The sequence below is a fragment of the Portunus trituberculatus genome, chromosome 43, assembly GCF_017591435.1.
Source record: "Portunus trituberculatus isolate SZX2019 chromosome 43, ASM1759143v1, whole genome shotgun sequence".
NCBI classification, from domain to species: domain Eukaryota; kingdom Metazoa; phylum Arthropoda; class Malacostraca; order Decapoda; family Portunidae; genus Portunus; species Portunus trituberculatus.
Genome location: NC_059297.1, coordinates 11,152,371 through 11,164,410, shown reverse-complemented (window position 1 = coordinate 11,164,410; position 12,040 = coordinate 11,152,371). Strand labels below are relative to the sequence as shown.

The 12,040-nt window shown below is 39.4% G+C and overlaps 1 protein-coding gene across 6 annotated transcripts in view; it reads right to left on the bottom strand.

Annotated features, from left to right (window-relative positions):
• Positions 1 to 12,040, bottom strand: part of LOC123518236 — a 36,308-nt gene that overhangs the window by 8,009 nt on the left and 16,259 nt on the right. For 2 of the 6 annotated variants that reach the window (XR_006678725.1, XM_045278957.1), the window contains one exon: positions 981 to 2,066. The exons of the other annotated variants lie outside the window; for them this stretch is intronic. Coding sequence is in view for 1 of the 2 variants with exons in the window: in XM_045278957.1 (XP_045134892.1) it covers positions 1,273 to 1,791 (519 nt within the window). In the remaining variant the exon portion in view is untranslated. Of the gene's footprint in view, positions 1 to 980; positions 2,067 to 12,040 lie in introns of those variants that run through there. 6 annotated transcript variants of the gene reach the window in all.

Genomic DNA, 12,040 nt, shown 5'->3' with positions numbered 1-12,040 from the left:
TCAACTCCATGATCCTCTACCACATCCACTATTGTTACTTTTATCTCCTATATACCTCCCATCCCTAAAAAGATTTCTATGCAAAACCACAACTTCAAGGATAAAAATCCCTCTCCTCCACTTGAGCTGCCCAGCTACTCTTCACCCTTACCTGATGGGATCTGTACAGTGCTTACTCCAATTTTGTAAGAAATGGGGCAGCATTGTGAGTCGCAAATTTGGAAATCGCAAAATTGGAAGTATTATTCCTATGGGAAAAATTGAATATGGTGGACTCCTCGTCCATGGTCACCTAATTTTTCAATATTTTCCTAATATTTTGCCCATATTTATATCACATATATATTGAGCCAGGTATCTTTCCATATGAATGATCACAGTGTTTGTACAATGGCTACGAGAATAAAAAATCTGTCCACCATAGGTTTTTACAGCTTTTTAAATGTTCTCACTTTTTAAACACCGTTCTCACAGTTTATTCTCCCACACCAAACTCTCTGGAAATATCACAGTTCCTTTTTCCATCTCTTTTCATCTTAATTATCTTCATCTTCTGCTCCAAAGTTAACCTAATGTTTTTCTTGATTGGTGGCGCCATGTCGCACAAAGTCAAGCACAAGGATTCCTCCAAATTTGCAGAGAGAACTCCGTGGAGGTGTCCGTAAACAAATGGAAGGTGGGAGGGAGCGGGGGCAGTGTTGCCAGATGAGCTTCGTTGAATTACCGCCAGATTTTTATGAAAACTAGCCAAAAACCACCACTATGATAAATATAATAAAAATATGATAACAATATAGTATAATATGATTAATATGAATAAATTAATAAAATGTTGCCTATATAATACAGTAATATATAATTTGCGGGAACGCTCTCTCTCTCCCGCCACCGCTCGCAATATCGGGAGAAAGGAGCAAGATGGGCAAATTTTAAAAATGGCAATTTTTGGTCCTTGGTCGCAAAATTGGAGTAAGCACTACTTCATTATACCACCTACAGCACAATATCTTAACAACATACTCTCCTTTCAACACTGCCTACAAACACAGGTGAACAAAATCACCTTCTGGACCCAACCTGATAGGTCCTGCCTAGTTTGTGAGGACACTGAAGCTCAGTCCAATGCCATCACCACACTAATTTACGTGAAGAGCAACCCATTCTTCGCCCAACCAGACCTATACCTCAACATCTGCACAGGCACTATCTCCCTCCGTCTCTCCAAACAAAGAAGTACAGAGATGACCTCCTCCCTTTACTAGAGGTACCCCTTCATGCAGGTGAGGCATTGGAACCTGGTGCAGCAGGATGTTCCAAGTCGATCCTCCAGCCCATTGCATCCTCATACACAGAAGTGATGTAGGACATCATACAATGGTACATGGAAGTGGAGTAGGGTGGGGACTTATACCCCTCACCGCCCTCCAGTACCTGTGGTGGCCAGTCCTGTGTTTCTGAGCTGAGAAGTGCAGAATCAGGACCTGGTGACAAGAAGGCTCCTGAGCACCACCACCCTGAACAAGAAGGGCAGGGTGAATCAAATAGGACCCAGTGATCGTCCCTATCTGAGAGAAAACCACCTCCAAGGAGACAGCTGTCAGAGTGCGTCAGGTGGGCCATGGGAAACACCGTTGGAGTGGAGGTGTGATGTTTAGAGTGAGAGCGAGCCTGTCTACTCTCAGGCAGGTGGCAGTGGGTTTGCTGGGCCATAGGGGAGTCATGTGACACTGGGCCCCTCTTGGCTGAATGGACAGAGATGTCATTCCATGAGGGGGTGTGTAAGAATGCCATCCTGTGGGCTGGGGTATAAGGCAAGGCGCTGCTCGTCACCTCCGGCTGGACCTTCACCCAAGGTCCCCTGGGAGGGGCCAGGTTTGCTGCTGTGGCCCACTTCTCCCTTGTCCCCCTCCACCAACCAGTTCCAGGAATGGGCTTGGTCACTGGTCACCACTGAGGTGGAGCTGGACTTCTTGATCCTTTGGAGGGCGTGAAACCTTAGGAGGCACCTCTTATCCCTGGATGGTGTGACTACACACACCTCTTTGCGTCAGGACTCTGGGGCAGGGCTGAAAAAGGGAATCAGTAACAGGTGGCACAGAACTATAGTTATAAACCTCCTAACTGAGAAGCAACAAGATCATTAACAGAAACATGTACTTCCTCCTGCCAAGATTTTAAAAGCAAAGAAAGATCACAAGCAACTGGAGGCTTAGAGCCTGCAGTGAAGCTGAATCATCAACTGTAAGCCCATCCTGGGACAGGACACTTACCATCCACGGCCAAAACCTCTGAGTCCCTGGGGGTGTCAGGAAGAACAGAGGAGACTCAAGATTGCAAATCCCTGACCTCCAGAACAGGAAAAGGTGCCATGGTTGGTGGCTGTAACAGCAGGTCAGCAAACTTGTGCCTATAGTACTTGGCCTTACCAACCCTCTTGTAACCCAAACTGCACTAGTACTTATATGCAGCCAGCACTTTCTCACTGCTCCAGTTAGCACTCTCACCACACCTCTTACTTGCACTGCAGATATCCCTACATCTAACACACACTGAATGAGGGTCATGGAGAAAACTACCCAAGACCCGTGTGCATGCTGGTCTTGAGCAAAATCTCCTAGAAGACCTCGTGGAAACCTGGGAGCTAGAAGAGCAAGGAGTGAATCTACGTGAATATGCAGAATTATCCTCTTGAGCCAGTTTGATGGTCATGGGTGTCCTCCTCCATGAAAAAGGAAGGAAGAGGAAGAAGCAGCACCAGAAATGGAAGAAAGGAAAAATGCGGATGAAAACACATGTATAACCACGATGCACGCCAAGAATCAACTGGGGCTGCGCACAGATGATTTTTCAGATCTCAGCAGAAGGAAGCAAGTAAAACAGTGGAATTGCTAATTTTCTGTATTAAAAACAGGCCTCTGTGATAGAAATCATATCTTCCATTCTCATAACTTCTATTTGGTGTCATTATCATAAGGTAACAGGCAAACATCCACCTTCTTCTGCCCCAGTTTTACACCTGTTCCAAGGTAATGTTGCTGAATCTCTTCAGGTCACAACTGAACTGTGCTCGTTTTTCAGCTGTGTCAGTAGTGGCTCACATCTCTCCCCACAATTTGCTGCCCTCAAGGCAGCCAGGGAACTGGCTGGGGTGCTGATCATTAAACTCCACTTCACCTACACACTACACTCGTCCTTTCTAATCTTGATTATAGTTGCCATGTTCACTCTTCAGCCTCTCCCTCTTTTTTTGTTCTCCTTGACGATGTCTACCACTTCAGTCTTTGCCTCACTCTTGATATTTTCCACTTTTCCTATATGTAAAATCCAGCCTTCCATCCTTACTGTGCTGATGAGCCCTCCTCTCCCTTGGCTGCTATACATGTTTCCTCCAATTTCCTTCCCTAGCACTACACGTCCCTCCTCTCTCTCTCTCTCTCTCTCTCTCTCTCTCTCTCTCTCTCTCCCACACCTGCTTGCCCTTACCCTTTCCTCTCTGTATACATGCTCTCCTCTCACATCCCTCTTCCCCCCACCCTCCAACCTATTCCATTTTATGTACATCATACCCCTCCTTAGACTATTCCCTCACCTCTCATATGCACTGCTACCTTCCCAACTTCCCCAAAGGCTGATACTTCTCCCTGTGTTCTCCTTTTCCTGCTTCTTTTAACATCTGTGTTCATTCTATACTGATGGTTCTAAGTCCCCTAATGGATCAGGCTTTGCAGTCCTTTTCCTAGACACCCACCTCGAATACTGCTTCCCAGCCAAGTCCTGTGTTCTTATATGAAACTCTACAGAATCCTCTTTGCCTTTAAATGCTTTTCCTGCTTCCCTTCCCCATCATTTACTATTTTCACTGATTCTTGTCTCTCTCCCTATTATTATCTCTCTTCTCCCCCACAGCCACTCATTTGTGAAATACAAAACTAGTTATTTAATTTCTATCCATTTTAAGAAAATTAATTTCTGCTGGTTACCAAGCCACGTAGGCATATCTGGCAATGACATGGTTGATACACTAACATGTGCTACTCTCATCCTCCTCTGTCCTCAACTGCTCTCACTTTCTGCTTGTGACTTTTCACCTGCTCTCAAGTCCTTCCTCTACACTCACTGGCAATCTTCCTGGTCTGGACTTACTTATAACAAATTACATCCAGTTAAACCCTCTATCACTCCCTTGGTCTCAGCCATCTTATCCCAATAGACACTGGGAAACTGCCTCAGCATGCCTGCACATCGGTCACATCCATCTCATCCACTCCTATTTAATGTCTCACTTTCCTCCAGCTCCTTGCCCATCTTGTGGTGCCCACTCCTCCATCTCCCATATTCTTTTTTCTACCCAGCTTAGACCCAAGAGCACCTTATTGCCTTCCCTCACTTTTCTTCACTATCCCAAACTCCCTCTTCCTTGCTGACATTCTTACAGAATCCCAATCCTTCTGTACTCTTATGTCATTCCAACATACCATCAAAATCCTTTGTCTAATCTAAACCTCCCACACAACCAACCCTCAAACCCCTTTCCTATAGTGCCATATAGCCTATTGTAGTCTAGCACATTAAACCACCCACAATATTAACATTAACTTAAGTGATTGAGATAGAACAAAGAATCCAGATGAATGAAACTAAACAGAATAGTATAAATGTGCATGCATTCATTCAGACCATGAATAAAGAAGAGAAAAATTTAGTGCATGGAAGATTTTTTGGTAAGTTAGCTTCTAGAGGGGGAATAGAGTAAGATTCAAGATGAGTCAATAATGTGCAAAGTGAAAAATATATAAAGGAGGTTAACCCCTTCAGTACCATAACACATTTTCATACTTATTCTGCTTATGATTTAGCAATATTATGCAGCTTCAGAAACTCACATGGGAATTAAAAGGCTGAAAACTGGCCATTAAGTGAATAGTACATGATAAAGGGGATTTAAGTGGCATTCATAAAATTTACCTATATAAGGGGACAGATGACAGGAAATCCTCATTATTAATAAGTGGTTTCAGTATAGAAGATGCAAGCTATGAACCTGCCTGGAAGTTATTGGAAGACACATATGGCAAAGAAGATCAGATAAAGGCAGCATACACAAACAGCTTTTATAATTTAGCTTCAGATTATGAGACCAATTAACTAAAAAAAATTCACACAGCTCTTGAGTGTTCTTAAAATTCATCGAAACCAATGATATGATGTTGAAAAAATTCTGTACTACCATATTAGCCCAGAAGCTGCCTCCACCAATGTGTGAAAACACATGCTATGAGTTAAAGGAGCGCTGGTCAGAGTTAGGTCAGTTCACCAATACATTCCTTAGGCAAATGCAAATTTTAGAAGATTAGAATCAGATGCCACAGCCACATTTTCAGTCCAACAAAATCATAAGGCAAGATTTAGTAAACCTACCTAACCCCACAGGTGCAAACTCCAGAACTTGTAAGTTATATGATAAGCCAGGGAATCCTTGCCTCAAGTGTACTAAATACAAAATGGGTATTAGTAGGATAAGCAGAGCCAAAGCATTATATTTATGTATGGGTTGTTTAAATAAGGGTCAAGGGAAAAAGGGCTGTAATAACTCCAAGATAAGGCCATGTGAATATTGCCAAAGGATGGATTACAATGAGTTGTGCCCTTAGTATAGGCCATTTAGTATGAGAGTTGAAAATTAAGAGCCTGGAGAAACCTCCACTACTCTGACATCAATGCCCAGCCAACTGTACAATGCCAATATATACAACTGAGAATAAAGTCATAACTCGGATAATTTTAGAGCTGTGTTCAAAGAAATTATTTGTAACAATACCCTGCATGGCTAATTTACAGCATCGAGTTATATTAGAAATTCAGTTAGTTACAAAGATTCACAGGAAGTACTGACAGGAAAGGGTATGAGGCTGTGGCAATGAACTTTAAGCATGAGGCAAGAAGAAGGACCTTAAATGCAGTAGTAGTAGTAGTAGTAGTAGTATTAGATCAGTTGCCCAATAATGAAAGTCCTATGTCTCTGGCAAGAGACTGTCCATAACTATGATATAGTACATGCAGGGTATCTACAGGAAAAGGGAATAGTATTGTTACCCACCATATATGGTTATGCCTTAAGCGGTCATTTTAATGGACCTAATGATGAAGCCAATGTGGAGATAGTAACTATCCTCAAAATAGCAACACACCCAGTAGAGATGCAGCTCAGTAAAGAAGAGGTGGCAAAGAGTCTCCCACAGATTAAAGACTTAAATGCTCTCTGGGAGTTACATCAAGTAGGCAAAAGTACCCAAAGAAATAAGTAGTAAATCCAAAGCGGTATGTTACATCACTTTGAGGATACAGTAAAAAATTCCTCAGGTATACAGTAAATTTATCTTGGAATGACAAAAAACACCTGTTGCCTACTAATTTCAAGATGGTGTTAGGGTGCTTGCAAGCGTTGCAAGAGGAAATTTATAAAAGATCCTGATTATTGTTTTCAGTATTCAAAGGTTATTCAAGATCAGGAACAGAGAGGATTCATAAAGATGGCCGAGTTACTAGAAATATGTAATAGCCCCTGCCATTATTTACCTCACAAAGGAGTTAAGAATGAGAGCACGACTACTCCTGTAAGAGTAGTGTATGATTACTAAGCAATAGCCAGAGAAAGGAGAGCTTAGCTTAAATTGCGGCTCCCAAAACGAATGGGCGTATCTCAGTTTTTGGCAAGAATGAGATATTACCACTACCAGAATAGTTGCGGTGAGATCTATAGAACTGTCGAAGTGGCGTATCTCAAAGTGCATTAGTTTTGGAGATATGACACTTTCACCACAAATGTATCTCATGTCATCACGTCAAATGGGCGTATGCAAAGATACACCTGTTTGTGTTAACTTGAGTGGTATGTCGCAACAATTTTAATTTAGATAACCATACATTCCCTGGTAATCCCATTTTCCTTTTAATGATAATATACAAAAAAAAAATCTCTAAAACATAGATGCAATGGTGTTGATGTACCAGATTACATAAAAAATATTCCCCACTTTCAGAAGCAAATAGGGAGGATAAAATTAAAACTTTCTAAGGGACTGGAAGTTTTCAACCGCAGAGAGAGCATATTATCTGTGTTTTGCAACAAGCAGATGTAAAACAGAGAACTGTGAAAAACCATGTATCAGGGAGATCCATTTCTTTTTATTACCATGTGCTAAATGATAGTCAGTCTATTCCAGTGCGTAAAAAGATGTTTCTGAATTCACTCATTATCACAAAAAGCAATGCAGACAGCAATGAGAAAACGACAGCCGACTGGTACAGTTGAGAAGGACAAAAGAGGAGGGAGGCAAGAAATAGGTAATGCTAGAAGTTGATAAAAAAATAGAGATGCAATTCTGGAACACATCAATAGATTCCCAAGAATGGAGTCACACTACACTTGCCAAGATTCTAAGCGCGACTACCTACACCCTAATCTCAATAAACAGAAAATGTACAAAATGTTCAAGAAAGATTACATATCATAAAGATTTGTAGCATCTTACTCTACTTACTGTAACATACTAAAATCACAAAATATTTCATTTCACGATCCCAAGAAAGACATGTGCAAAATATGTGAAAATTACTAAAAAGGTAACACAGAGAAAAAGAAAGAACTTGAGGAACTATTTCTACAGCACACAAGGAGAAAGAAGCTGTGCACAAAAAGGACACGGCACAAGAAAAAAAAACTGATAACAGTGTAGTAGCAGCAAGATCTGATCTTTAGCAGGTTATTTACCTACCACAAACTAATGACAATCAAATTTACTATGAAAGGAAGTTATGAACTGAAAACTAGAGAGTGCCATTGCTTTACCTGGCATGAAAGATTGGGTAAAAGAGGTTTTTCAGAAATTAGAACATGCCCAATGATGTACTTGGACTTTATGGACACTGCTGGGAAAACAAGTGATACTTTGTAGATGGATGTCCTGGACAGAATAAAAACTCCATTATTAAAACATTGCTACTGCATTATATCAGCAGATTGGAAGTCTCTATCGAACAGATCTTGCTTCTGTATTTTGAGGCTTATCATGGCCAAAATGAGGGAGATTTGACACAAAGCACAATTGAAACTGCATCAGACAATGCCGTAGATTGGCATGTACCCTCACAACTTGTTCCAGTTTTTAGACTGGCAAGGAGAAAGCAACCTTACAGCATACACACACCACAGAGTACACACTTCCTTGACTTCAAATCTGTCAAAAGACCTTTGAATTCTCTCTGTTAGATCTGATGATCAAGGTGGGACAATGGACTGGAAGAACATGGTAGAGATAGTGGTGAAGAAAACTGACACACAAAATCTTCTTCAAAACCAATCATATGCAGGAGGAGTTCAATTCACAAACTATGAAACAGCGACTTCCACAAACTGCACAAGAGGATCCTCTTAAATTGTATCCTCAACCTCCCACAATTGCAAAAGACAAGTATGATGACTTAAATGTCACCATGTACAGGTACCTTCCCTAGAGTTAGGGTGTCTGAATATGTGAGCTTTTATAAATCTTTGCCACATTGAGCCTGATGGAAGTGGTACATTCTATGGGAGACACATTTTTTCATCATTGTTTACTCCAGTCATGTGATTAATTGAATAATATCTTCAAATGGAAAGTGTGAAAACACAGAGGTTGCGAATGTATAATTTTTATGGTTTCTTTACTACTGCATTCCTGATCCTTAAATATTGTAACAAAAGATTATGATTACTTATTGTTACTTTGCAAAGGTGCCTTATCAATAGTTTTAAAGTATCTGGATGTGATTTTTTGTTCTAAAGCAGGTGATTTGATGAGTATTCTTTATCACTGTCTGCTCCAAAGATAACTTTGGATGTCTTTTGTAAATTAGGTGATTAGATTACTTTGATCTTAAAATGCTTACTATGATAATATCAACAAATTATCTATTTATGTTTTTTTTTTATGAAATACTGTAAAGGAATAGAGAAAAGTTAAATCAAGATATTTTAATCAAAGAGCAAGCATGAATGTTCTTTCATAAACGTAATACATTTTTATTCAATTTTCTTGATTACAAATATAACTCCTTTCGTTTTCACTTATGAAAATACCCGAGTATTCAAGTAATTGCTATTTGTTTTGGATGCATCGATGCATCAAGCCTATAGATTAGAACCTTTAGGGATGTTAATTCCCACACAAAGAACAATAGATATCGATTTTGTTTCAATAAATAATATTAAGTTCATTTCACATTCATGTTGTTTATTACTACGTCTTAAGCATTTTTCAGCTCCTTCACGCCATTTCATCTCATGTCATATTATCTTAACATACAGTGAGGTACGACATGCTCATTAATTTAAGTATTCAAAGTTACATAAGATCTATAAATTACATTACTTTTTGGAATAACTCAGTGATAATCTGAAGAAAGTTCACAATTTGCCATGTCAGAGAGACGTTTGATTAAAAAGATAAAAATGAGTATCTGTGGTGTAAATAAGCATTCTACTTTAAAATTATAGGTCATAAGACGAACAGGCGTATCATCTTCTGCCCCTTAAAAATACAGGCCACCCCCGCTTAACGAAGGGGTTACATTCCTTAAAAACCCTTTGTTAAGCGAAATTTCGTTAAGCAAACCGATTATAACAAGTTTAACCCCTGACTTGAAAACTTCCATTGAGAGTAAACAAAGCGAGAGTGCATCATAGTACAGTGAAAGTTTTAATAAAAGTAAAAATTATGAAGTTAAACATTTAGGCAGTTTAATTTAAGTCATTATAATGTACACTAATGTATGTATGTACGTAACTTTATAATGTTGATGATCTTAAATTTATGAAGGGAGGGAGAGTGAAACGGGAAAGACACTAACCGGCAACCTGTGCAATGTAAACAAAGGGCGCATCATTGTATCACATACAAAACTTATGTACCACATTTCCACAAGGCTTTCCATTTTATCCATTGTAGAATCACGAGTTCAGGTGGTTCTTTTAGCTTGCAAGGAAGATACGGTCTCACCAGCCTTCTTAATAGAGTCTGCTGACTTGAAAATAGTAGAGACAGTAGATGGAGCCAAGATGGTGGCAAGCAATGCTATTAGTTTTCTCGCCTCTCGTGTCTGTGAATAATATCCAGCTTCACTTCGAGAGTAAGAGACTTCCTGGTCTTCTTAGCAACGCTAGGAGACATGCAGGGCGTTTTGGTGGTAAGTTGAGCGAGGAAAGATGAGCTGCTACTGATGCTGTTATTGTTTTGAACAGGGGGGAGTGAGTGGTGCGCGTGTTGTCCACGAGAGGCACTGGTGTATTCAAAAGCCTGTTGGCTTGCGTGATGTGGCGGGGCTTTCAAACTTGGAAAAAATTACCTGGACAAAACTTGTTAAAGTGAGTTTAGTGTTCGTTAAATGAGCAGATGGTAGTAAAATGAAACCTTCATTGCAGAAAAATTTTGTTGTGTGAACCTTCATTAAGCGGGGGTTGCCTGTACTTAAAAACTTCATTCAGTGAAACTCTGGGCATATGGTTTAAAAAATTAAGTTATAGCTATATATGTAGGTTAACTCCACCTAAATAACTTTTAAACTATTCCTGTAGTAAATGAAAGCATATTGTAAAAAACTTTAAATTGCTCTCCTGAAAAACAGGAAAAACTGAGATATGCCACTTCGTTTTGGAAGCCGCGAAATTATTGTCTATACACAGGACCTACCTTAGTAACAGACTTGACTGAGATCTTGTTAAGATTTCAACTGCATAAATATTCCTGGATTAGTGACAATGAAAATTTTCATTTATTGGTAAAGTTAAATGAAGAAGATCAAGATAGTACAAAATTCTTGTGGCCTAATGACCCCTCAGATCCTAACAGTATCTTTGTTCTTTATAAATTCAAAGTAACTTTGCTTGGAGCCACTTGTTCTTAATTTCTACTAAATGCAATCATTAAGAGATCTGGAAAATATTAGACCAACAAGGCATAAAAAAATTGCAGAGGGGTTTGTATATTGATAATTTACAAGGGACTGGTGATAAGGAGCAAGAAATAAAAGAATAATGTAATTTAGCTATTAAAATCTCTGAAGCTCACCTATACCTAAAAGAGTGGATTTCCAACTGTGAGTATCTATAAAATGACACTATGGTGGAGCAGGTAAAGTTGGCTGCCACACTGAGAATCTTGGCCAGAATTGCCTAGAAACTTAGACAAAGTAATAAATGAAAAAGTGGTTGTGTCTGCAGGTCTAATGCCAACTATTCCAGAAAGTAAATCTACTCTAATTGAATGGGAGAAGTTCAACAAGTTTGGAAAATTATTACAGCTAATGGGCTGAATTATCAGATTTGTATCTAAATGTAAGAAAGTACAAAGTAGTACATCTGCCTTAAATGCTTTGTATCTAAGTGTACATGAGAAAGTAAGGTAATAATAGCTTTAGTACAAAAGTTTATCTTCAGAAATATAAACAATAATAACAATATGGTAGAACCTTGAGCAGCTCAACTTACGACTAATCCAAGATACGAGCTGTCACTCGGTCAATTTTTCGCTCCGACTTGCAAAACTAAAACTCGAGTTATGAGGTAGGTCCAGGTACGCCACCGCTAGTTGGCGCAGCGATGCCCAACATTCGACGCATTCAGCTTATAATTCCATTTTTTTTTTTTTTCTCCCATGGAAGCTATTACCGTGTTGTGCTAGCATTTTGTGCTTTCTGGTGTAATCAAATAGCCAAATTTCTTTTGTCTGACCATTGGTCCCAAGCAAGTGGCACTATGTAATGACATATGCCTAACTCAGATCCAAAACATTCTAGAAAAGAGGGTGAAACAAACCTTGAACAGCTACTTTGCAAAATGCCCTGTAGACAGAAAAAAAAAAAAAAAAAAAAAAATTAAGTTAATTGAAAAAAAAAAAAAAAAAAAAAAAAAAAAAAAGATGAAGCAATAAAGTGTAGCATTAAGAGTGTAACAAGAAGTTGAGCAATTAAGTGAATAGAAAAGACAAAACAAACTCCTCCCACC